General features: G+C 40.0%; 1 protein-coding gene across 2 annotated transcripts in view; it reads left to right on the top strand.

Annotated features, from left to right (window-relative positions):
- Positions 1-27,121, top strand: part of ttc27 (tetratricopeptide repeat domain 27) — a 101,288-nt gene extending 74,167 nt beyond the window's left edge. For both annotated transcript variants that reach the window (XM_022199140.2, XM_022199141.2), the window contains exons 13-20: positions 3,413-3,640; positions 5,028-5,126; positions 6,198-6,250; positions 8,588-8,753; positions 15,846-16,043; positions 17,295-17,406; positions 22,689-22,789; positions 26,742-27,121. In XM_022199140.2, the coding sequence (XP_022054832.2) occupies positions 3,413-3,640; positions 5,028-5,126; positions 6,198-6,250; positions 8,588-8,753; positions 15,846-16,043; positions 17,295-17,406; positions 22,689-22,789; positions 26,742-26,867 (1,083 nt within the window). In that variant the 3' untranslated portion in view covers positions 26,868-27,121. The remainder of the gene's footprint in view (positions 1-3,412; positions 3,641-5,027; positions 5,127-6,197; positions 6,251-8,587; positions 8,754-15,845; positions 16,044-17,294; positions 17,407-22,688; positions 22,790-26,741) is intronic.
- The last annotated feature ends 239 nt before the right edge of the window (positions 27,122-27,360 follow it).

Consider the following 27,360-nt stretch of genomic DNA (forward strand, 5'->3'; position numbering starts at 1 on the left):
CACAGTGACATTGTATCTCAAAGTAATGCGGCATTTAAATGAGTAAGAGCGTGCTCAGCATGGCTTACTATTTTTTTTATGAGTAAATGTTTGCACTGTTTTTACTGGAAGGATACCAGGGCAGCAGAATGACAGTGTTAAAGTACAAGCCTGTTGGCATTACCCCTGATGTCTATGAAGTGGCTCTGTCATGTCTGTCACTATTAAAATGTCCACTAGAAGTGTTACAGATGTTTTTCTGTCACTTTTTGTGTTTTTGGTAATCATGTTAAAATCATCTAATTTGTGAGAGGTAGTGTCATTCATTCATTCATTCGGTCATTCGGCTTTGCTCAAGGTCTAGGTTGTGCAATCTAGTATCATGCTGTTTTTAAAATTGTTACTCAGCCAAGGGACGGTGGAGTTATGTGACAATTGGCGTACATTTAGCTGTCTGTCTGTTTCTCTAAAAATGAAAACAAAATCTGTGTTGAAAACACAAATGTGAGCTTCCTGTTAGCTTCCTGTGGTACAGGCAGGTTAAATGTTTTCTTTTAATAACTGAACATGTATCTTTCTTATTTATATTATTTATCATTATTAAGATGGTGAAGTATATTGCCCTATCACATAACTCCACCAAAGCTCCACCTCCTTGGTGGAGTTATGTGACAATCGGTGTTGGTTTGTCAGCATCATTAGCACTTTGAATCGCCTCGTTGTTGGAATGTGCTATATAAATAAATTTGCCTTGCCTTGCCATCATTACTCAAAAACGAACGTATTTGCATGAAATTTTCAGGAAAGGTCAGAAATGACTCAAGAACCAAGTGATTAGATTCTGGCAGTGATGCGGTAGTCTGGATCCATGGATTTGTTAAAGATTTCTGTATCATTGAGAGATGGTGGCATGATGTCTGTAACTATGACAACAAGTGAACACTACGTCAGGTGCCTGCTGATGATCACATGATTGTGATCTGACTACAGATCCACCGCTGTATACTAATTGGGACTTATCCGTCGGAAATGATACAAGGAACAATTGAATTAAATTGTGGGGGTGTTTCTGAGTCACGTCAGTTCCCGCTGCCCACTACATATTTAGGTTCACGCGATTCTTTATCCATACATAATGTACACATGCATAACACATGCCTGTGCTCATCCCAAGTTCATTTTGTTTGTGGGTACATGTGTATTAAATGGCCACATGGTGCCGTGAAAATTGATGTAAGCTAGAAGTCGGGGAGCTTCTTATGTGTGAAGAAGGAATCCTTTATTATTTTTTACTTCTAGATCTCTTTAGACAGTGCAGGTCACAGCACTGCAGCATGTGGAAGAGATGAGTGTGTTACCTTGACAGTATCATCAGGAGGTGTACATGTCACATTTTAACAAGCAGAATGAGAGCTCAACATTTCCCCAAAATTTCTACAATTGAAGTGAAGAGTGTAGAATTAGCATGGCCCATAGTTACACAATACACACATTAGAAGGAAATATACTGGGTCAGAATAAACTAGAATTATCCTTTAAATACTAAGTTCATGACAGCTGCATCTAGTCGACAGGCAGACTTACACTTTGAGTTCAGACAGATCAAATAGAATTGTTTTCCATGTTAGAAGTGAGGTTTAAATTTCATTTCAGTTTTGTATCAGCCATGCTAGCTCAACCATGACAGTGGATTGTCTTCAATGTACAGGGTGTAACAGAAGCTTTGTGTATTATCTTTAATTGTAGATTGTTGTACTGTTGTTTAGATAAGGACAGTGGGGCTTCTTATTTCCAGGCAGGCTCGGCTCTTGGCCCCGTGTCAGCCCCAAGACATTAGGATTCAGCAAAGGAATGCAGTGAAACTTGGGCTCTGTCAGGCCTCAGAGGTTCTCAGCCCAGCAGTGGTTACATTGGCACTGTTCATAATCTAAATCAAGATACAGGGATTTGAAAAGAGAAAACAATCTGCTCATTATTCCACCCTCACAACAGTGTGAGCCACAGTCCAAAGCCTGTAGTGGCATGTAGAAGTGCACCGAGTACAATAATCCACAGGTGACTTGACAGTTACTGGTCACATGATCCTTACCTTAATGTTCTCTGTTTTTCTTTCAGACTTTGATCCCAGATCTCAACCTGTGTTTTTACTTTTCAGTTACTTACCACAACTCTTTTTATTGCTTGTGAACTCTGTGTAGTTAAAACCGATAAGCTAAAATATCACACACTGTCTAATATGGTGTGGATTTTTCACAGACCACCAAACCATATCTCATGTACCGAGGCCTGGATTCCACAGACCTCTGAATGTGTCCTGTGGTATCGAGCACAGAGAAATTAGCAGTAAATCCTTAAAGTCCTGGAAGTTGTTAGTTGGAGCCACTGTGGATCAGACTTGTTGGAGCACATCAACCAGTTGGTCCCTCCATGTCCCTCCATGGACCTCTGTCAATAGATACCACTGCTGGTTAGGATCAACCCACAGAACTTCCTGTTTTGATTGATCCAGCCTTGTTCTCTTGTTATTAAAATTTGGTCCATGTCCAGTGGGGCCCATAGATGCTTTTGAAATCTCCCAGTGGCCACCACAGATCTGATAAATCAAGTTTTTATCCAATCTGAACTACCATGTCTGCCAGTTAAAGCAACACTGATGACAGCAGCCAGTCAGTTGTGTAGCTGAACATCACAGAGAGCACAAAAGACACAATTTATGCCTTTAGATGACGGATCTGCATTCACAACCCTCAAAACATTAACAGTCCTCCTTCTGAGTTGATGAAATATCTGCAGCAGCAAACAGCACTTGGTCAATGTGTATCATAAGTTGTCATTAAATTATCGTCAGACAAGGATGAGATTAGCATCTTTACAATTATGAAGGAACTTTGCATGTCTTGCCTGTGAGTGGCCATTTTTTCCTCAAGTGTGGCCGCATCTCTGTTCCTAGGCTATTTTGAGCTATGTTCCCACTAATAACCAAAATGCTGAGTGTCCTTCTATAAGGCTGTACATTAGATAATTAGTAATCGTTCCTGTAAAATAAGAAACAAGCAAACATCAATATGTTCTTTCTTAACTCTCATATAGTTTTCCTGTACTACATCAGCAAAATGGAATTCCTGAAATTCAGTCTTGGCTTTTGGTTTTGTGCCAACCCAACATTTTCTGTGGCCTCGTCTCAACATCCCTATGAAACATTTCCACAGGCGTCACTACCTGACAACTGACTGTTCACATACCATCTGATATATCCCAGACTTTGACACGCACCATTATTACAAGACAATGTTATTCACTTCATCTGTGTACTTTGACTGTTACAGCAACACTGCCACACAATTATCATTCCACGTCTTTCCCCTTTCAATGGCTGTCTCCTTCCGTCTCCTGCTCTCTGACTTTTCCTGTCCTCCGCCATGTGTTTGCTCAGGCCGAGGAGATTGTGCGCCGGGAGCTGGAGAAGAAGGAGACGCCCAGTCTGTACTGTCTGCTTGGAGACATCTTGAGGGAGCATCAGTACTACGACCGAGCATGGGAGCTGTCGGGTCGACGCAGTGCCAGAGCCATGCGCTCCAAAGCCCTGCTGCACCTCCACAACAAGGAGTTCCAGCAGTGTGTCGACTGCTTTGAGCAGTCCCTCAAGATTAACGGCATGCAGGTACAAGCAAAGCACTGACGTTTAAGCAAATTGTGCTGCACGAACAGTAATAATCAATTCATCATTAATTTATCATATTTTCTAAAGTTAACTGGTGTTTAGTAGTAATATTGCTAAGTGAATATCCATCCATCCCTTATCTATACACCTCTTAATCCTCATTAGGGTCGTGGGGGGCTTGAGTTTATCCCAGCTGACTTAGGGTGAAGGCAGAAGACACCTTCACAGATCACCGATCTATCACAGGGCTACATATAAAGACAAACAATCAGACTTATATTTATACCTACGGATGATTTAGAATCATCAGTTAACCTCAGTATGTGTTTGGACTGGTGGAAGAAGCTGAAGCACAAGGAGAAAACCCACATACGCACAGGGAGAACATGTAAACTCCATCTAGAAAGAGCTAACCACTGAGTCACTGTACCACCCCCAAGTGAACATGCACACTCAACTACATGCTTTCCCTTAAACTAATTTCACATTTTTTTCTATTTTTAGGTTAGCTAAGTAGGCATAAATGAAGTCACATTAGTAATTTATTATAACTGACACTATGAATACTGTTTTTCTTTTCCTGACACCACATTGTAGCATGTAGAGCTTTCTCAGAGAACATGCAGGGAATTATATACAGTACCCCGAAATGATACCAACATTTCCATGAGCCTCAGCTGTACTTTATGTTCAGTGCTCATTAGGAACAGAAATATGATGAATTGTATTTCTGCACTGAGAGTGAGACCAGTTTTATTGTCGTCACGGGCACTCATTCACACAAAATGGATCGGATGTATTTATCGGTCTCAAGTGACGTTCAAAAATCCCAACAGCCAAGACACAGACCTTTACATGCTCCTGTCACAGACCCAACAGTGGGATTTTCTGTCTTGAATTCTTCCTGGATGCTGTTACGTACTCAAGTTTTCAGAGACAAACACAAGAGAATAGTAGCAAGCTGGTATTTCGCCTAAAGCATCGCTGTGCTGAGGTACAGCCTGAAAGAAGAGGTAACCTGGTTGGAGACTCTTTATCAGGATATAAATCTTCTGTTACTTTGCTACAGCTTTTGGGCTCTCTTTTGGAAATATCTGTGCTTTGACTGAGCACATTGATTCACATTTATTGTTTTTCCCGTGTGTGTGTGTGTGTGTGTGTGTGTGTGTGTGTGTGTGTGTGTGTGTGTGTGTGTGTGTGTGTGTGTGTGTGTGTGTGTGTGTGTGTGTGTGTGTGTGTGTGTGTGTGTGTGTGTGTGTGTGTGTGTGTGTGTGTGTGTGTGTGTGTGTGTGTGTGTGTGTGTGTGTGTGTGTGTGTGTGTGTGTGTGTGTGTACGTGTGTACGTGTGTGTGTGTGTGTGTGTGTACGTGTGTACGTGTTTGCACAGCTTGGTGTGTGGTTTTCTCTCGGTTGTGCCTACTTTGCCCTGGAGGGCTATGAAGGAGCTGCTAAGTCTTTCCAGAGGTGTGTGGGACTGGAGCCAGATGTAAGCACCTACAAACACACACCACACACTGCCTTATCTTTGTGAGGACACTCATCGACATAATGCGTTTCTTAGCTCCTTAACCTAACCTTTAACTATCACAACTTACTACCTCACCTCAGCCCTGACTCTTACACTGACTAAGACCTGCTTTCTACCAAAAAAGCAAGTCTAAACCACCCAAAAGCTCTCTTAATTTGTGAGTACATTCACAAATGTTCGTATGTTACTGTCTCTTGACTTGCAACACTGGAACACTCTTTTTATCCTCCTGTGAAAATTCAAAGAGTGTTTGCTGTTGTGCACCAAAACACTGCGTCAAACATGTGAAAACCTTTTGGACTATAAAACTGATTCACAAACTGATCACACACACGTACTCTATACATTGTGGCCATGTTGTTTGTTGAGGTTCTTTAAAGGGATCTGCAGGTTTTCTTTACAATTTATTTATTACCCTTTATTTAACCAGGAGAAATCCCACTGAGAGAACCTCTTTTTCAAGGGAGTCCTGGCCAAGATAGGCAGCAGCAAATACATAACACAGTGACAAAATGACACGGCAAAAACACAAGACACTAAAACAAATAAAAAGATTCAATTTACAAGCAAATTATAAAAAAACAAGTGCATGTTGTGGAGTGCTCAAGGAGATTAACTTGGTTAATTTCCAGTCTTTCTGCAACATATTCCATGCAGAAGATGCAAAGCAAACAAAAGCCTTTTTTCCCCAATTCAGTACGAGCATATGGAACAGAAAGCAGAGAGAGTAAAGATCAGAACTTTTCTGTGCAGTTAGAGAACAAATGTCATGGGCAGTCATCCAAGTATTGCCTTGTGTATGAAAGTATACCAATGACAGATCCTGATAATGCTGTGATACTTTCAGATGGCGTCAGATTAATGGAGAAGAGTGCATATCTTAAAGGGGCTCAGTAGTCTCTTTCAGCCTTTGTCTTTGTGCTTTATTGTGTGTAAACTCAATAATTGCATTGTCTTTTCTGTTATACTGTAGGATCTGATATATTTTTTCCTTCCTCTACCTCAACCACACATTCCATCCCCTTTCAGAATGCAGAAGCGTGGAACAACCTCTCTACAGCCTATATTCGCCTCCAGAAGAAGTGAGTATGAGCGTGATGAGTCTCAGAACAAACCAGTTTGCATTCACAGTAAGAATGTGTAGGTGCCAGCTAATAGCATGGGGTGGATTATGATTCATCTGATTTTTTTGCGTTCCGTACTAAAGCATTCAAAACTCTCAGTATTTTCAGTTAACTTAATGTAAATTGTTCCAGTAGTTTTCAAGATAAGTTGTTCTGGATCAACATGTTTGACATGAAAGTGGTGAAAATGAAAAGGTCCTGGAGTCTATGGCCATTTGTCCAGGTGTCTTAGATGGCTGCTACCGATAATTACCTCCAATCATGACGGTATAGACTACTCATGTCTCTCTTTCACACTTTTATGTACTCTTAGTTACAATTTCTCACTGTGGGATTAGAATCAGCTTTTCAAACAGAAGCACCATTTTTGCGTCATTTTATTCAAAGAGTCTGCACAGTGCTTGCTCCACCTCATCCCAAAAATGAATGAAGATCTGATGGCTGTGGAGTCCAGTGGAACAAAGTTAATTTAACTGAAGATGTTACAATTATAAGCAACAGCTAAAGGTAAAATTTGATGAAAACACCCCAAGTTCTTTATACTTAGCCAAGGAACACAGCAGAGTTATGTGACGATTGTCGTTGGTTTGTCTGTCTGTCCGTTAGCAACATTACTCAAAACTGGATTGATGAATTTGGATGGAATTTTCACTGAAGGTCAGAAATGACACGGGGACCAAGTGATTAGGTTTTGGCAGTGATACAGCTTATAGTCTGGATCGTGGATTTGTTGAAGATTTCTTTATCTTTGCGAGATAGCAGCACGGCATCACTGTAGCTATGACAACAAGTGTACACTACATCAGCTGCCTGCTGACAATCACATGATTGATCCGACTACAAATACCACGCTGCAGACTTTTCAGGACTTATCCATCGGGAATGATACAAGGAACAGTTGATTAAATTGTGAGGATGTTTCAGAGTCCCATCAATTCCCGCTGCCCGCTACATATTTAGGTCACGCATTTCTGAAGACCAGAGACTTGTAGATCCAGAGACACCTACAGAGAGAACAAGTGCAGAACCTCAGGGGACAAACATGTATGTGATGGTGATGTGTAACTGTATGAAAGAGAGAAAGAAGTGCATCATGGGAGTCCCCCAGCAGTCTAAACCTATAGCAGCAGAACTAAGGGACCGCTCAAGTGATCCATAGCAGCCTTAACTATAAGCTTTAACAAAGAGGAAGGTTTTAAGCATAATCTTAAAAGTCTTCCTCCAGAACCCAAACTGAAGCTGATTCCACAACAGAGGAGCTGATAACTGCAAGCTCTGCCTCCCATTCTGCTTCTGGATCAACAAGTAAACCTGCAGTCTGAGAGTGAATGGCTCTGTAAGGATAATATGGTGCAATGGTAAAGTTAAGAGACGATGAAGCTTGGTCATTAAGAGTTTTAGAATTCTATCCTGGATTTTACAGGGAGCCAGTGAAGAGAAGTTAATATGGGAGAAATGTGATCTCTCTCACTGGTTCCTGTCAGAACTCTGGCTGAAGCATTTTATATCAGATGGAGGTTTTTAAGAGAATTATTAGGACATCCTGATAATGAAGAATTACAGTAGTCCAGCCTAGTACTTATAAATGCAAACCGACTCTACTGACCCCTACAGTCATGACTGTCAAAGTCACTTTTTTCTGTTCTGCTGTTTGATTTGAACAACAATTCGGCTTCTTGATCATGTCGGTCTGTCTGATTAAAATATTCACATCATTGTAAGTTTAAGGTGGCCACTGAGTGTATTCATGTGTTCATTTTGCCATTTGAATGCAAATATTTTACTGGGAAAAAATATGTGTACTGCAACCAAGTAAAAAAAAAAACACAAACCAAATGCAGAATTTGTACAGAATACAACTGAAACTGTTCAAAATTGTTATCGTGTAATCGCTCAGCAGAATATACCCAAATAAAAGTTCTGAAGATTCTACATGCTTGCGTTGTTTTGGACAAAATGACAGTCTTCATTCAAGCCCAGGTAGTTTAAGGCTCTGTTCTGTGCTGAGACACACAGTGTGTTGTTTCCTAGCAGGGGAGGCTCAGAAGGCGCAGAGGGACCCTGTGAGCCTTTGTTCACAGCAGAGTCATGTGCTTTCAGGCCTGAAATTGAAAAGCAAAGCAAGAAAGGTGTTATTAATACCTGGTTAGCGCTGTTGCCAATTCAGCACAAGCACTTTAGAGCTCAAAAGGTTTGTGGGACTTGTCTGAGTGGAAATTAATATTACTATAACTTTGGTCATTGTTGATTTTTTTTTTTTTTTTTTTGTCTGTCTCTTGTCACCCTCATCGACAGAAACAAAGCCTTTCGCACCCTGCAGGAAGCCCTGAAGTGCAACTACGAGCACTGGCAGATTTGGGAGAATTTCATCGTTGTGAGCACGGACATCGGAGAGTTTGATGAAGTCATCAAGGCCTACCACCGTTTGATGGACCTGAGGGAAAACTACAAGGACATCCAGGTAAAGGACTGCACCTAATGTCTTCTACAGAGACATCAGTATTTATACCAGTGGAGGTGTCTGACTCGGTTGTCACATCACCCCGACTCTGCAGGTCTGAGTGGTCGACTAAAAGCTTTCTTTGTCAACCAGTTAAATTGACTGAACTTTTATTTGCTCTTAAGCTTTTCGGTTTCGTCTTAACACACTACAAAATATTAAAATAATTTCTAATATAGCAGTTGAAGCTTAGAATGCAGAAATAGCTTTAATGGGTATTTTTACAACAAAGGATCAAATGAGAGAGTGAAAACCGCATGAAAGGGTTCCCTGAAGAATAAGCCCACAGTGATGAAAAGTGTGACTGGAACAAAGAAACGCCCAGAAACTCATTAAACTTTGAGGGTCAAAAGACAGTATGTCATTATACGACTTGTTTGTGCTGATAAAAATCAATCAGTGCAGGTTTGAATAAAGGTAAACTTCCTACATTTTAAGTTTAGAAAGGTTACAAACTGGTGATGATGAAAATGTTTTATTTTACATCCTTGTGTTGGGGATAATCAGGTTTTATTTTGGAAAATTTGCATCGTGTATTCACCTTAAGTTTTTTAGCTTCAGCCTGCTACATTTCAGATGAAAGTAATGAATTAATTCAGTCATTAGTTTCAGAAATGATACTTTAACCCTTTGACGCCTTTTGTCGTGAATTTGCAACATACCACTGCCGAGATAGCATATCCATTCCCCCAATGCCGGTTTGCGCATATTCAGTACGTACCTTGGAACCTTTTGCAAGCACTGGTTTCTCGTAAGACCAGTCGGAGTGGGACCTAATTATTAAATATCTGTTATTATATATATATGTTCCATGTGTAATAGATAAATAGCAATTTCCACTTATTTTCGCATCAGCTGGAAAGCAAAAACACCCTCCAAATTTTTCTTATTTAATTGTAAATAAATGTGGTCATCAAGGGGTTAAACGTTATTGAATATGAAAAGGAGTATCTAGTATTTAGTTTCTATAGTGCAAAAAGTTCAAAAGATGGAAAAATATACACTACCGTTCAAAAGTTTGGGGTCACTTTGAAATGTCCTTATTTTTGAAAGAAAAGCATTTTTTTCAATAAAGATAACATTAAATGAATCAGAAATCCAGTGTAGACATTGTTAATGCTGTAAATGACTATTCTAACTGGAAACAGCTGTTTTTTAATATCTCCATAGGGGTATGTGTTCTTCTGCTACATTGTGTTAGCTAATGGTGTTGAAAGGCTAATTGATGATTAGGAAACCCTTGTGCAGTTATGTTAGCACATGAATAAAAGTGTAAGTTTTCATGGAAAACATGAAATTGTCTGGGTGACCCTAAACTTTTGAACAGTCGTGTACAAAAGTGGTTTGTAACACTACACCCACTATAATATCCACATCTTCCTATTATGGGAATACTTGGCTAAATGACATTTTTATGTCTTCATTCACGTCTCTTATGTCTGTGCAAACCAAACATGATGTCAGAGCCTTGTGAGAGGCAAAAGATGTGATTTCTTCTCCAATCACATGACATAATCAGTGTGTAAAATCTTGTTAAGCAGCAAGCTATTTATTCTTTCCTGTGGTGCTAATGAATCTTTTTTTTATTATTTTTTTTTTATTGTGGTCACATCTGCAGAGTCGTTTACAGCCACTGAAGGAAAAGCTTCCCTCAGTCACATCGCAGTAATTGCACAGCCACCAATGCATTCTAAGTAGAAAATTTACTATCGGCTTTGAATAAACAAGGCAGAACAGCCAGCGGTAGCATTTGCAGGATTATTAATTCCCTGCTTCTGCCCAGTAATCATTTTACTCTTGCAGTTTCGAGCAATTAACTTTAAAAAAGACATCTGCCAGCCCTACGGGAATGGTTGAAACCACAGCTCTGACTCAGACATCCTGTGTTCTCAGGCCGAATATAGAAGAAAATTAACATTTTTTGAGAGTGACTGGGGTACGATTCTGTTTTTCCCTTTTGTTTGCTCTGTTTCCGGCTCCCAGAATGCTCGTTTGTGCTTGTTGTGTTGTGGTCAGTCATCAATAAGGCTCTTACATGCAAATGAACACAGGTTGAAAAGATCAGCAGCAGCTTCACAATGCTTCACTAAGAAAGAGAGTTTGGCCGCGCTTTCCTCCTCTTCATTTTGAAATCCACTCTTACAACACAATTGATGCACAATGTAATAACAGTTAGCATTCTTGTACAGACAGCTTCCAATTAGATGTAAACACAAAGTCTTTTTACTAAAAAAGGGCATGGAATCCTGGATTTCATGAATAGTTTAGGAGTATTGTAACATGGAGTATTATGAGTCATATGTCAGACAAACAAGTGATGCACCAACACCAGTTCCACTATCAGTTATCAGGTCTGATTCTATGCTCACATACTTGTAGTCAGAATCACAGGACGTCTGTGATTCACCCAGTACCACTTTATAACAATAGCCGCATGATGGTTGTGCAGATAGGTGGTGGAAGAGAATTGTTAGCAGACTGGAGAGATTTTGAGATTAGAGATGAAGAAAAATATAAATCTGTGCTGCTGCAATGGTTGTGTCTTCATTAGTCCCAATACCTCAGTCATGAGTCTTATCCCAGTTTTGTTTATGCACAGGATATGCTGGTTACATGGAGCCCAACAGCAAACTTTGGTGCTGAAAAATGAAGCCAATGTCGAAAAACCAGAAACTGTAATTCCTTTATTGTCCACTCGGGTCCAGCTCCAAGTGAGCCAGTTCCCTTAGACCACCATCATAAAATAAACAACTTTACAGCATACATAAACATGTTTCTGCTGGTGCACAGAACTGTTTCAGTGTCTTTAACTAATTTCCCTATTCATGACATCTGCTCAATTTCTATATAACTTACCTCTTTATGTTGTATCAAAGCGTACAGTTAGCCATAATTAACACCGTGCCTCCATCAGTTCCACTCATGTTCCACCTTAATGCTCATTTTTGTATTACCTGGGTGTTAGCAGATTCAGGCACAGCCATGTTCACCACATTGAGCATCAAAGCCGCTTTTAGGACAACTAAAGGTGACTTCTTACAGTGTCCATGAATCTTTTTATACAGATTGGAACACAAAGAAATCAAATTATTCATATGTGTGTGTACACTAAGAGTCATTAAATGAGAAGGACACACCTTCTCATTTAATGTTTTTTCTTTATTTTCATGACTGTTTAAATTGCAGATTCTCACTGAAGGCATGAAAACTATGAATGAAAACATGGAATTATGTAGTAAACAAAAAAAAGTGTGAAATAAGTCAAAACATGTTTTATATTTTAGATTCTTCAAAAATAATCACCATTTGCCATTTGATTACTGCTTTGCACACTCTTGGTATTCTGTAGATCAGCTCCATGAGGTAGTGACCTGAAATGGTTTTCCAACAGTCTTGAAGGAGTTCCCAGAGATGCCGAACACTTGTTGACCTTTTTACCTTCACTCTGTGGTCCAGCTCATCCCAAACCATCTGGATTGGGTTTAGGTCAGGTGACTGTGGAGGCCAGGTCATCTGACGCAGCACTCCATCACTCTCCTTCTTGGTCCTTATTGGGCCTCATTGTCTACTGTTACCAAAAAGCCCAACCAGGGACTAGAGCTGAAAATGGCCTTAATGCTATACACTTTATGTGTTATGCATCTGATGTTTTCTATGTTAATTGTGTGGTCCCTGATCAAATAAATAAATTACTTCATAATCCTGGGTTTGGACAGACATATAGTGAATCACAGCATCATCGACAGCTCTGTTATTTTTTTAACAGTTCCACTAAAACGTACATTGTTGCCACATACATAACGTTGATCGTTAATGAAACAGTCTGGCCACTGTTGTGGTTGTATGAAATATTTGCACACGACTGCTTTAATTAAACTTGCCACTGTCATCTCCTCAGTTCCCTGTTGAAAGATCTGTCAAACATCAAAATGCGGTCTCTTTTCTTAAAATGGCTGTTCCATTTTTATCTCTCTATTTTTACTACCATCACTTCGAGATGCCTTTTTCCAAAACTGGTGGTGACAGTCGGCCTAATTTAACTCCATGATCAGATCAGAGGCATTTTTGGAAAAGCAACATTTGTGTTTTATTCCCTTCCAATTTTTCTTTCCTGTTTTTTATTCTAGCTTTTCAGGACAGGCTCAAAGTGTGACAGGGTGGAGGGTCAGGGAAGGAGAGGTAATGGAAGGGACCACCATGAATTCCTGTCTTATGGAACATACAGAGAGCTGGTGACAGAAGTGCTTTGACTGGCTGATAGAGTTCAAAGGAGCTGAGGGTCACATGGCTCAGCCTTGTGCCTCGTGAGGTTACATGAGGGGTACACAAGAACCTTGCAGTCACCCACAAACACAGCCACCGTGCACAGAATTCCCTGAGAGAAAAAGTTGTTCCTCTTTATTGTTTTGTGATGCGAGTAAAAACTTCAAAATGAACTTCATCGATAGCTTTGAGCAGTCATCCATGTCATTTAGCTTTTCTCTCAACAGAGGTTTTTTTGTTTTTTTTTTACTTTTCCTCTTAATTTTGCACTCTGACTGGATCCAGCAGGATTTTGGATAAGTCATCCAGTTTTTACCACAAAATGTCATTTTTCACCACAGTGATGGCTCCACAGGGGGATATAAAGAAAGTCATCTTTCTGGATTCATTTCACTCTCATCACAGGACATGTCATATCAAATGGACTGAGGCATACATTACCTACATAAGCTCAGACCTTGTGTTGGCCTCCCCAGTTAGAAAGTATAGAAAATATGCTTCTGGTAGCCTGTGTGTTGAGGTGTGAACAGATTGGAGGATGTGTCCATCAGCTCTCCTCTGCAGCGTCTTGCCGGGTGTCTTACATGACATCACAGTTGGGCCGTCAGGTTGATTTATCCTAATTGTCACTGCAGTGAAAGGCCTCCCAGTCACACACCAAAGAAATCTGACAGATGGTTCATTAGTAACTGGTGGGAAGTGGAGAACTTGTAGATAACAGATCTCAGCTGGAACTCAACACAGGAGGCAGGTAATGTTCATCGGGGAATGAAAGGAAGTGGAGGAAAATGGACGGAGAGATAAGGTGAAAGATTGGCAGCTTGGCGAGAAGCGGGATGAGGTGACATGCAGAGTTCTTCCACTTTACCTGTGCACTGACCCGCGTATGCTAGCATTACTGCAATTAAAGGGTAGTTTGAGGGTTTTTTTACCTGGTACAATTCAAATTAATGTGGGTTTTGTGTTTCTATGGGTTGTGCTAACTTTGCAGTGTTCACAATTGATGTAGAGATTTAGAGAAACAAGATATCACACAAGAGCGACGTAAATCGTGGCATCAATTGCAGGCATCCTGGAACTCACCAAAAATGTGATTTTTACATCAATCGTTTGAACATTTGTAAGAGCTGCACAGTGGCGTGGTGATTCACACTTTTGCCTTGCAGCTAGAAGATCCCCAATTTGTCTCCCAGCCTTCCCGGGTTCTTTCTGCGTGGAGTTTGCATGTTCTCCCTGTGCATACGTGGGTTCTCACCGGGTACTTAGTCTTCTTCCCACAATCCAAAAACATGCTGAGGTTAACTGGTCATTTTAAATTGTGTGAGTGTGATTGTCTCTGTGTAGCTCTGTGATAGACTGGTGACCTGTCCAGATGTCCCCTGCCTTCATCCCAAGTCAGCTGGAATAGACTCCAGCCCCCCCATGACCCTACTGAGGATTGAGCGGTGTATCAATAACGGATGGATGAATTTGAACGTTTGTTTTCAGTCTGGCTGAAGTGAAACTGAAAGGAAATTAGCTTCTTTGAACAGACGTTTTGCAAACTACAAAAGTCTCCTTGTGGGACAACTTGCCAACTGACTTAGTAACTCACATATTTATCTGCAATTGTTTACTTGTGTGAGCCTTGATACTCAGGAGCTAAATGCATTGGTGGATTACACTTGGACCATTATGAGGTCTGTCATTAGCAAAATCAAATACAGAATGAGACTGAAAGACAAACAGGCAGAAAGACAACAGGACATCCTGAAAGTACCTTTAGAAACGGTTGGTGTTCCAGGTCTCACTGCTCTGCTGCTCACTGAAGAGGAAATCAGCTGCTGCAAAAAATGGGAAAAACTAGCCCCAGCTGTGAAACAACAAGAAATGGATCTTTACTGTAGCTTTGTTAAACACTTTTCTGGAGATAGTGTTTAACCTCTCCAAAATCAACTGGAAGAAAATTCTAAGGCCAGCTCGCTTGTCGTTTCCCCCAAATGATTTGTTGCTGACTTGTATCAACATTAGTGTACCACTGTTAGATGACTGCAGTGGATTGGCATGAATATTCTGTTCCTTTCTACTGTTGCCAACTGTTTGCTCAAAAGCAATCCGAAGGAAACATTGGATTTGTTGGGTTTCTCTGTTTAAAATTTGTAAGATCTTCACCGTACTATGTGAAGTGCTATGAGATGACTTACACTACCGTTCAAAAGTTTGGGGTCACCCAGACAATTTCATGTTTTCCATGAAAACTCACACTTTCATTCATGTGCTAACATAATTTCACAAGGGTTTTCTAATCATCAATTAGCCTTTCAACACCATTAGCTAACACAATGTAGCATTAGAACACAGGAGTGATGGTTGCTGGAAATGTTCCTCTGTACCCCTATGGAGATATTCCATTAAAAATCATCCATTTCCAGCTAGAATAGTCATTTACCACATTAACAATATCTAGACTGTATTTCTGATTCGTTTAATGTTCACTGAAAAAAAGGGTTTCTTTCAAAAATAAGGACATTTCTAAGTAACTCCAAACTTTTGAGCAGTAGTGTATGTTGTGAATATAAATAAAACTGAATTGAACTGAATAAATACCGTAGACCACAGAGACCATGATGGTGATAATTTGCAGTCTCATGCAAATGCTACCATGAGTGTAAAAGTCTAAACCTCATTTCCCACTAACTCTGTTATGTTTCATTTCACTTTTTAGTGCTGCTCTTGAAACTATCACATCAGATATAATAATGTTGAGTCTTTACAGAATTTGGATTTCTGTCCTGTTTTTTGCCGTGGCAGATTCTACAGATCGTGGTCAGGGCAGTTGTTGAAAATCTGACAGACGGCCAGGGTCAGCAGGCAGGAGCCCTCCAGTCCAAACTGAAGGAGCTCCTGGGTCGGATCAGTTCCCGCCACAGCAGTGATGCTGAGATATGGCGACAGTACGCCCTGCTGTACGGTGGAGGAACCAGCTCCAGCACAGAGGACAATGAAAAGGTTGGTGCTTAACACTCCTGCTACATGGTTTTAACCCCAAAATGCATAAACCAGGACTGTGTTACACTGTGGCGATAATGTGCACGATACTTTGTTCACATCATTAAGTCAGTAAGAATCGGTCAGCTAAGTGGAGAATGGGTGAACTGGAAAACAGAGAGCTGAGTTGAGGTTCGCCTACTGACAAGTCGACGTTACAACACGATAAGGCGGTCTGCGTATACACTACCATTCAAAAGATTGGTGTCACACAGGCAATTTCATGTTTTCCATGAAAACTCACACTTCTATTCATGTGCTAACATAACTGCACAGGGGTTTTCTAATCATCAAACTTTCAACATGATTAGCTAACACAATGTAGCATCAGCCGTTTCCACCTACAATAGTCATTTACCACATTATCAACGTTTAAAAGTGAATAGAGCTGCAACTCTTTTCTCGATAATTCAATGAGTTGTTTGGTCTGTAAAATGAACAAGCAACTACTCAGGATACTGTAAATTGGAGAAAAATGTCACTCAGTGTTTCTCAAGGCGTGTGTTGTTTTGTCATCCATCCAAAGATATTTACTTCACAGTCACAGAGGAGTAAATAAGCCAAAAAATGCTCACATTTAAGAGGTTGGACTCAGAATTTCAATAACAGTTTTTATTGTTTTAAATAGTTGGAGATTTAAATTTCATAGTTTTTAATCAGTTAATTGATTATTGTCACAGTGAAATAGCATGAAATGCAAACACCAGTTTATTTGCCTTGTTGTATATCGATCTCAAATTGTTACAAAAACATCTGCTTCACTTTACTATTAACAGACTTTTGGATGTATAAATTATTGGAAAAAATTCCCATATTTCCTAAATATATTTTGTCTGACATAAGTGCCAAGGAAAGTATTAGTATATGTAAAATTACGCGTCAGGGTTCACATTTTTCCATGACCACAAAGTCCACAAAGACTGCCAGTGGGCCCCAGCACACGCAAACTGAACTTGAACAATATTTAGGATTTTGCACGTTACAACAAAACTACTTTATAAAAACATTATAAGAATAATCTAATATGATGGTCTCACAATTACAACCATGATGTGTCCCTATGCTGCTTGAATCACGTAGTCAGACAACCACAAAACTGCATCACAAAAAGACAAGGGCGGTTAAATAAAAATCAAGAGCAAAAGCTCGGACTGCATTGAACCTAAGTGTACGTCAGCTGAAAGAATGGTGCTGCTGCGTGTTTTTTTCCAGGCTCTGCAGTTCCTGTCCAAGGCCCATCGTTGTGACGTTCAGACTGGCGGTTGGGAGAAAGAACCTGCTCTCTTTAAGGAGGTGATCAAAAGAGCCGTCCATATGGGAGAAGGTGAGAGCAGCACCCAGCCGTACACATCATCCACACAGTACACGTTTCTCAGCAGGGTAGAGGAGGTCAAAGGATGCAGAGATGATAAGAGATGTCTGATTCCAGTTTAGTTGTTAATCTCTACAATCCCCAGATGTTTTCATTACAGCAATGTTCAACATTAGAGAAACAGTCAGGAGTCAGCTTCAAAAACACAGTGGCTTTGTATATGAAGTGCTCAGTTTTATTGAGCTCACATGCTTAGTTCACAAACACAAAGTGTTTTTCATACATATCGGTACACAACTAATGCTATTGTAAGGTGTTTTGCCATCTTTAAGGACTGTAAGCAGGAAAATGCAGTACCTGGAAAGATAAGAAAAAAAAGGAAAGATAAGACTTCCATCCATCCGTTATCCACACACCACTTAATCCTCATTAGGGTCACGCGGTCCTGGAGTCCATCCCAGCTGACTTATGGTGAAGGCAGGGGACACCCTGGACAGGCCACCAGTCTATCACAGGGCTACACATAGAGACAAACAATCACACTCACATTCACACCTACGGACAATTTATAATCGTCAATTAGCCTCAGCATGGGATAGGCTTCATTAGGTCCCTCGCCACCTAATGTGGATGAAGTGGTGTGTAGATAATAGATGGAATTAACCTCAGCGTGTTTTAGCATGCTAAGGGAGAACATGCAAATGCCGTGCAGAAAGATCCCAGGAAGATAGGGACATGAACCGGGATCTTCCAGCTGCAAGGCAAGAGTGCTAACCGTTCTGCAGCCCGATACAAAGACTTCTGTAAGGAAAAGTGTTCATCCAGCCTACTTGTGAATCTGAACTAGTACTACATTTGGATAATAATAACCTGGAAATATCTGGAGACTTTAGTTTAGAAACATTTAGAAAAATAAGAAACTCTGACGTAACATAAAGAAGAAACATTTCAGATTCTGCACTACTTCTAGGTTAGCAGTCACTGATCAGATTAGTAGCAGTGGTAACCATGCTGCATTTATTTAATTCATCCACTATGCTTTGTTGTCCTCTCTGTCTTGTTGTCAGACTTGGCTCTTTTCTGCTCTGTGTAAACACTGCTCACCTGAATATTTCTTGAATTATCACATGATTTTCAGCTGTACCTGAGTCAGTCATGACTTCTCAGTTGCACTGAGGAGCACAGACAGAGCAAAGTGATTTTGTAAAAATAGCACGATTTTAAAATTAGACCTGATTAGTTTTTTTGAGTCAAGTCATGTATGATTAGATACAAGGCCATCAAAAAATTTACAGTCCAACGATTTTGGTTTCTGGCTATTAAATGATGTAAATTAAAAAAATTTTAAAAGACTTTCATCAGAGGGATAAACTTAACCTAGCCTTAACTTATGGCAAAAGGCAGGATACACTTTGACAGGTCACCAGTCCATCATGGAAAGACAGACAACCAGTCACACTCACATTCACACCTACAGACAATTTAAAATAACCATTTAACCTTAGCATGTTTTGGACTGTATGAGGAACCAGGAGAACCTGGTTAGAACCCACACATGCACAGGGAGAACATGTAACCCTCACGCACTGGAGCTTTGCAGGACATTTCACTGTAGTTCTCTCTCTGGTCACCCAAAGAAAGTAATGCAAACATTCATTGGGATTTTATCTAGTTTTATCCCACCAACTCCTGCAAAAGTAACCTGTCTTTGTAAAGCAATGCTTCCGTGAATAGCTGCCTCCCATTCTGTACTAGCCTGGTTCTGCTTCTGTTGCAGTCTGGGAAAGCGTTATCCATTAGCACATTACACTGCTAAATTATGCACGGATTAGCACTGTCTCGGTGGGAAGCTTTTAATGGAATAATTCTGCTGTTGATATTGTAATAACCAAGACAGAGGATTAAATCTTTGCTGTTTCCAAAGCTACCATGTTAATAACTAGATTATCTAGATTATCACAGAGGGCTGCCCAGACTGAATTTTAGGAAAAAATCAAGCCATGCTGAAAACTATGCTGAAGTGGCTGAAAACTTCACGGATGATTCTCGGTAAAAGCAAACTTACATGTATCTTAAGTCACTTCAGATGTCAGATGGAGGGTCTTATGTAAATGACTGAATGGTGGCCAACAAATATCAGCTTCAAGAAAATACTAAAATGTAGTGTCACTGTAGTTAGAATTAGGTACAGGGTAGGTGGTGTATTTCCATCTACTATAGATGGTAATATATGTATGTAAGATTTGTAAATATCAGCTACAATTTGCAACCAACCTTGGCTGAACTGGAGAAAATGGTCAATTAAATTACAGGAGTAAAGGTTTATACCTTGTTTCGGAGTGATTTGCTACTGCTTTAATAGAGTTTCAGTTGGAAATGTTTGTTACATACATTATGCTGAGCTGGAAGATTTCTCCCATTTTTAAGGCAGATGATACGTGTTTACGTAGTTTGTCTAATTACTCACATGGAATCTTCGGTGCTGTTCTAATTGAAATTATCAGGGTGTGTTTTGGAGTACTCGATGGATGAGGTGTTTTTACTGCCATCCATTGTCTCTATTGCATTTAACTGGTGAGTCCCCCGTTAAAGTCAAATGATCTGTCTGCCCACATTCAATCCTAGCAGTGAGAGCGCATTATGGTAACCCAAAATTAACCCGTCATCCAGAGAACCAAATAATGAAACTATTAATATGGGAAGTATTCAGCCCCCTGCACTTTTTAAACACTGTTGAGTTTTACATTTATTACTAGATTTTTCTCCATCAATCTACATTCAAATTCAATTTTTAATGTTTTTTTAAGTGCAATGAAAATCCAAAACTGAAAGCTCTCACTTACAGAAGTATTCAGACCCTTTGGTGTGACCTCCAGACTGTGTTCAAGTGTGTCGTGTTTGCTTTAATGATCTTTGAGAAAGAACCCAGAAACCAAACCATAGAGTCCAAGGAGCTTTCTGTAGAATCTAAGAAGAAAAGCTGTGAGATGAATGTTCCCAGGAGCACACTGACATCAACAACTGTGAAATGGAAGAGAACTGAAACCACCAGCACTCTTTTACGAGCTGACAAACTTGTAACAAATCAACAAAGGCTTTGGTCAGTGAGATCACCCAGAATCCAACAATCACTCTACAGAGATTCTGTTGATCAAGGCCTTGCGGTTGAGTTTATAGGCCAAAGGCACTCAAACAAAACAGTTCTTTGTTCTAAAAATGAAGAAAGTTAAACTTTAAGGGTAGAACTCCAAGTACTGTGTGTGTCTACCACTAGGCACTGCTCACCACCTGCTAATACTTTTCCTATGGTGAAGCATGGTGGTGGCAGCATCATCATGCTTCATGTTTCTCTGTGAAATGTTCCCTGGGAAAAGCAGATTGTTCAGGGCTAAGGGAAGGATGAATGGAACAAAATACGGAAAGGTCTCCGTTAAACTTCAGTGGCCCGCATTCGGGCCGTTTTGAGATGTGCAAAAGTATTTTGCTTAATTGACTGAAGCAAACTTGATGATAGAAACATTATACATCCATGGAAAGCTTAGATTCTCATGAATCCGCCGGTATAAACCACTTTCAGATGTGATTACCACAGCGGGTAATATAAACACATTTGTCCAACAAACAACAAATAACATAAACAGCACAACTCACCTTTGAAGGCTGAACAAAAGATCGCTAATATCTTATTTGTAAATAAAAATATGAAGAGAAATACAGGGAATATGGGACGCGCAGCGCGAGGTGCACGTGCACGAAAACTAGCTATTTGTGGATTATTTACTGATTTCAAGACATGTTTTGGACAAAATATTTTACTGGCTTGTTTTGTCTGGATGTCCAAGGTTGGATTATGGCCGTTTTTTTGTGGATTATTTTCATCTGTGACCAGTTATGAGCCTTCAAAGGTGAGTGTTCAAAACTGTTGAACGTGCGTAATGTATTTTTTACCGATCGCTGCAGCTGCAGAATAAAACTATGAAACTTCATTCTTTGAATCATACGGATTTATTTTTTATTTGACAGTCAGTTATTGATTACATGTAGACATTAATACAACTACTAGGTCACATCAACATATATCACACAAACTCAGGTTAGACATTATGATGCTTTGGACCTTTGCTTTAATAAATTTCCTCTGACTTTGCCTCTGAGTTTTAGTTGAATACCTCTACTGTAGACACTTTTCCAAGAAGACAGGAAGCTGCAACTGCTGCCAAAGAGACTTCTGCAAAGCACTGAAATAAGGTTCAGAATGCTAATAGACATGAAAGATTCACGTTTACAATAAATTTTGAAAAAAATCCATAATTCTGCATTGTAGCTTATTAATTGTAGATTATTGTTTTTTCAGTTTAATTGAATGTAATTTTCAAATTAAATCTACAGCATAAAGAGTCTGTGAAAGTGAATATTTTCAATGCTACATGCACTTCTTTTTTTCTGAGTTCTGCCTCTGTTAAGACATGACGCCTGCTCTTCTCCATTCGCTGTATGCAGAGCGTGGTACAGTCAGAAGCTCCAGAGGAAACCAGCAACCATGAATTGAGAACATTATGTCACCCACGTTTTTTGAAAAGGTTCCTTCATTTCCTGCAACAGCTGGAAACTCACGAGCAGGTTCAGTCTCAGTGTACAGTGTGAGAATAACAATAATACACCACAGTGGAGTTTGACTACAAAGATGAGTGTCTCAGCATCTCATCTCCACCCTGGACTCCACGTTCCACTCGGCTCCACTGACCGTAGCTGGGTGTGGAGGCTGCGCCCACTCAGATGACCAAAGCACAGAACAGGCGAAGCAGAGCAGGAGGGAGCTGCCTCCATAAATCACCACAGGTTGACCTTTACAGTCACAGCAGAGGCAGAGCAAAATGTTGGCGCCAGGCAGGACACAGGAAGCGGCAACTTTTCCTTCCATGTGTGGGAGAGGTGGAGTTAGCTGACCTGTTAAAAGAGCATGATGGAGGAGGGTAACACAGGAGCACACGACTTATCGGTGCTCTGGCTGCTCCCACATGAAGTTATTTACATTCAGAGATGAACAGATTAGTTCTTTTATCAGCTCACTGAACAGAAAATCAATCTGCAGCTGTTTATGATACTCATTTTTCAAGCAAAAGTACGACAATGTTTTGGCTACAGTGCAGATTAGCTACAGTAGACCTGTTTAATCAACGACATAAGATTTCAGAAATTACTGTCATAGTTCGAGACTTTAATTCAAAATACTACTTTTTAATTCCAAGTGTTTTCTTCATCCATCTCTGAATGTTTCTTTCTCTGCCTCTCAGTGACGATCAGTTGCAGTGAGAAGAAGAGTAATCCATTAGAAGCTCTGCAGATGCTCTCCTCCACCCGCCTCAGCCTCAGGAGTCTGGCCACCAAAGCCAAGGTACAGTCCCAGGAGCTACAAGACTCCACAGTCATGTTTAGTGATGCATCAGTGAGGAACTGCATACTAGTGTGGTCACAATGCTGGCATTTCTAACTGCAGTACAGTATGGAGCTGTTTCATCATCCTGCTATTGCTGTGCACCTGATCATTGCCGCACACTTTACAGTTCCATTGTTTTTGGTTTGCGACCATCCTGCAGGCAAAACACGTTATTTAACTGTGTGGTATTAATAAAGTGATGCATATCTGCCGGTAACAAAAGTACAACTCCAGCTTTCTTTGATCTGAGACAACAGAACTGGTGTAGCTTCAAGCCAGAGGTGGCAGAATTGAGCCCAGTTTGCACAACAGTGTAGCTGTTACACCTGTGTCTGTAACACCTGGAATGCATCCACATCAGGGTTGCATTGCTTTGCTTTTGTGTTGTTAAAACACACTTCAATCTTCTTTTCAACTTTGCTTGTTGACTTCTTCCTTTTGGTTGTGGCTTATCCCAGCAGCAGCAGTTCATTTTTTAAACTCACCTGCTGCTGCCAGAGAGGCTACAGCATGAGAATGCAATAGGTTGCACATGAAAACAAAATGATACAATATTAAGCATATCTTTAGGATTTAGTGATTTAGCCGGAACAGTAAGTTAGTGCAGCTGTATAACATGTTGGTTTGCCTGTGTCCTTTATCTTTCCATGTTTATCAGGACAAAACGATGACTAACAGCAATCTATTGATAATCAATATTTTAGCACAGTGCAGGTGCCAGCAGAACATTCAGTGTAGACAGCAGCTTCTTCCTGGTTGGATAATCGTACTGTGGCTGGGATTAGAACCTCGTGTGTGTGCTGCACAGCTCCACTGTGAACCTCCTGTGCTCTTTATCTGCCCTGACTAAGTGACGGAGGCAGCAGATGGTCACACCGTGCATCCAGCTGCTGCTGTCAGCGTGCAGTCTGACACCAAATCTTTACCAGGTCACAACACCATTCAAGTCATCATTCTGAACAAGCTCTAGATGTTGCAGTGCATCAACACATGAGGATATTCAAGGAATTCATGGTGGAATACCAATGAGGCATTCCCAGCCAGGAGTCTCTTAACGTTTAACTGAAGTTAATTCCACTTATTTAATAAAATTAGTTTTATTTACGGCATGCTCTATTTTTTTTGTTACTCTGAACTTACCCTTTTTTATTATTAACCACAGTGGACAGCTACATTCAACACTTAATGTAATTCCACTTTTTAATGTAGTAATAATAGATAGTTAAGATTTATCTAAAGTCATAAATGCATAGACTGTCAGAATATGCTGCTGCTCATAGCTACATGTCGAAAAATACCGATGCAAGTCTGATTAAAGACAGAAAGATTTACACTACTGTTCAAAAGTTTGGGGTCACCCAGACAATGTCATGTTTTCCATGAAAACTCACTTTTATTCATGTGCTAACATAACTGCACAAGGGTTTTCTAATCATCAATGAGCCTTTCAACACCATTAGCTAACACAACGTAGCATTAGAACACAGGAGTGATGGTTGCTGGAAATGTTCCTCTGTACCCCCATGTAGATATTCCATTTAAAATCAGCTGTTTCCAGCTAGAATAGTCATTTACAACAGTAACAATGTCTAGACTGTATTTCTGATTCGTTTAATGTTATCTTCATTGAAAAAAAAAGTTTCTTTAAAAAAATAAGCACATTTCAATTTACAATGTATTTTTTGCTAGCTTTAGCTGTAAGTCAGTTCTGTCATCTAGCTACTACATATTTTATTTCTTTTGAACACCAAAAATAGGACTAAACAATTAATTGATCATTCATTTTAGATCAAAATAACTATATAAAACACTGCAATTAGAAAATCACCAAGGTTTCAATTTAGGATATACAAGGTGCAGCTATGAACTAATTCTATTAAGTAATAAAAGTAATGATGTAGTTCAGTTTGATTTCATTTGAGCAGATTGAAACTTTCACAGGTTGTTTATGCTGCCCATCAGTCAGTGGATAGTACATGGTTAAGGCTGCAGGCTGTGGGCCGACTGACATGAATACAATTTTATTATTATTATATCACATCTTGTACATTTTGCAGTACATCTAAACCAGAGTTTAAACTGTCATATCAGTGGTTTTACCAATTAATGCTGTCTTTCTTATGTGACAGTCGTGTTTTTGATGTGGCTTGTGGTAAATCTATTATATCGTGGATGCTGAACTGAAGCTTGACTTCAAAGAGTTGTATTGCAAATCATATGAAATTACATTATCTTTCCTAAATTATCACTATTAAATGTTTTCTCAATATCATTCAGCTCCAACAAATATGACCCAATCCATGATAACTTTAAAATATTTCTGAAATGGACAGAGGAAGATTTTCCCACTCACACAAGTTTTAATGTGCTTTCACTGTATAAAAACAAATAAATGTTCATAGAGCATATAGAATTAATCCATGGGAATTCTGCTAACAGCATTAATTTTGTTCTTGATTTGATGGAACACTTTCTGCTATAAGGGTGTAATGATATACTCTGGTTCAAACCCTGCTAACTCATCTGTCAGCTTAGTTCATAAAACGGAATCAGTATGCCAGCACATCCATCTATAATCTGTACACTGCTCAATCCTCATTAGGGTAGTGGTGGCTGGAGTCTATCCCAGCTGACTTAGGGTGAAGGCAGGGGACACTCTGGACAGGTCAGCAGTCTATCACAGGGCTACACATAGAGACAAAAAATCACACTCACACCGACAGACAACTTTGAGCCAAATAACCGCAGCATGTTTTTGGACTGTGGGAGGAAGCTGGAAAACATGGAGAAAACCCAGGCATGCACAGGGAAAACATGCAAACTCCATGCAGAAAGATCCCAGACCTAGGCTGGGACACGAACTGGGAATCTTCTAGAACCAAGGTGACCATGCTAACCACTGATCCACTGTGCAGCTCATACCAGTACATGTTGGCTAAAATTGTAATAAAGTGCAGTGCAATTCTTTCAGAATCACAATCAACAAAATAGTCTTAAGTTTTATATTAAAAATAAATGGCCTCATTAAGTTTATTTACTTCCTTGACAGTACTTCATCTGTTATGTTTTGTCAAGAGCAGCGTATTTCCCACAAAGCATTTAACCCACTGTTATTGCTGTCTTGCAGTATCATCCACATGATTAGACTCATGTCAAAACACGGAACGTTTTAAGTGTGGTGATATTAAAGGTCACTACACAAGCATGAACAAAACATCATTTTTTTTCTAGACACCAGCATTATAATAACATTTAAATCCTTGTGTTCCTCGACGGAGTTATACTACGATCAGTGTTGGTTTGTCTGTCTGTGCACAACATTACTAAAAAATGGACTAACTGATTTGGATGAAATTTTCAGGGAAGGTTAGAAATTTACATAAAGACCAATTAGTTAGATTTTTGCAGTGATGCCGCTTATAGTCTGGATCCACGGATTTGTTAAAGATTTCTGTATCATTGTGAGATAGCAGCACATCATCACTGTAGCCACGACAAGTGAACACTATGTCAGCTAGCTGCTGACGATCACATGATTGCGATTCTACTGCAAATCCACCGTTGTGGACTTATTGGGACTGTTCCATCGGAAATGATACAAGGAACAATTGATTAAATTGTGGGGGTGTTTCATCAATTCCCGCCACCCATTACATATTTAAATCACACAGTTTTATATCCGTACATAACGTACACATGCATAACACACGCCTGTGCTCAGCGCAAGGTCATTTAGTTTGTGGGTACACTATATTAAATGGCCACATTCTGTGCTGCTGTGATTTCTGATCATCAATAACTAATAAATAAACAAATGCTGCAATTCTAACAATGCCATATGAGGGAATGAACAGCCTCGGTGGAGTACTGCGCTCTGAGTGTTTTTCTTGTTTGTATTTTTGTCTTCCAGCAAATGCACACCGATGTGGCCACAGGTCAGATCCACACCGAGCTCCAGGACGGCGTCGCTGATCTGGAACAACTCATCACTGAGCTGCAGGAGCTGGGTGGGAAGCTGCGTAACCAGTCACAGTGACCATCCACACAGACACGCACCCTTCCTGGCCAAACGGCTGCTCAATAATAAGGACTGGTCATACCGAGTCATACAGAGCCTCAACACCTCCAGTCATCACCCTAATATAATAAACTTCATTAAATCAAAAGTTGGAGTAGAAAAGGAAAGCCAAAGGACTCACTTTGTAATCGTGTTTTTGTACCTTTATGTCTACATTGGAATGTAAACAATGATTGTATGGCGTCAAGCAGTAAAATGTTTAAAACTCTTAATGTTTGCTTCAGAATTCCTTTTCTGACTGAAGAAATATGAGTGACATCATAAAATAATCTGTATTCTTTGAAACTGTTTGAGGAACAAAGTTGTCATCGGTGTCAAATTTTGAATCTGTGTCCACACAGAAGGTGTAGCATGAGCATCATTTAGCAAAGCTGTGGTACTCCGTCTGTGTCGAGGCAGTAAGGTACAGGACTGTGCTCTACTTCATTCAGAGCTCAGTGACTGCCGTTGT

Source organism: Acanthochromis polyacanthus, chromosome 15 (genome assembly GCF_021347895.1).
Source record: "Acanthochromis polyacanthus isolate Apoly-LR-REF ecotype Palm Island chromosome 15, KAUST_Apoly_ChrSc, whole genome shotgun sequence".
NCBI lineage: Eukaryota > Metazoa > Chordata > Actinopteri > Pomacentridae > Acanthochromis > Acanthochromis polyacanthus.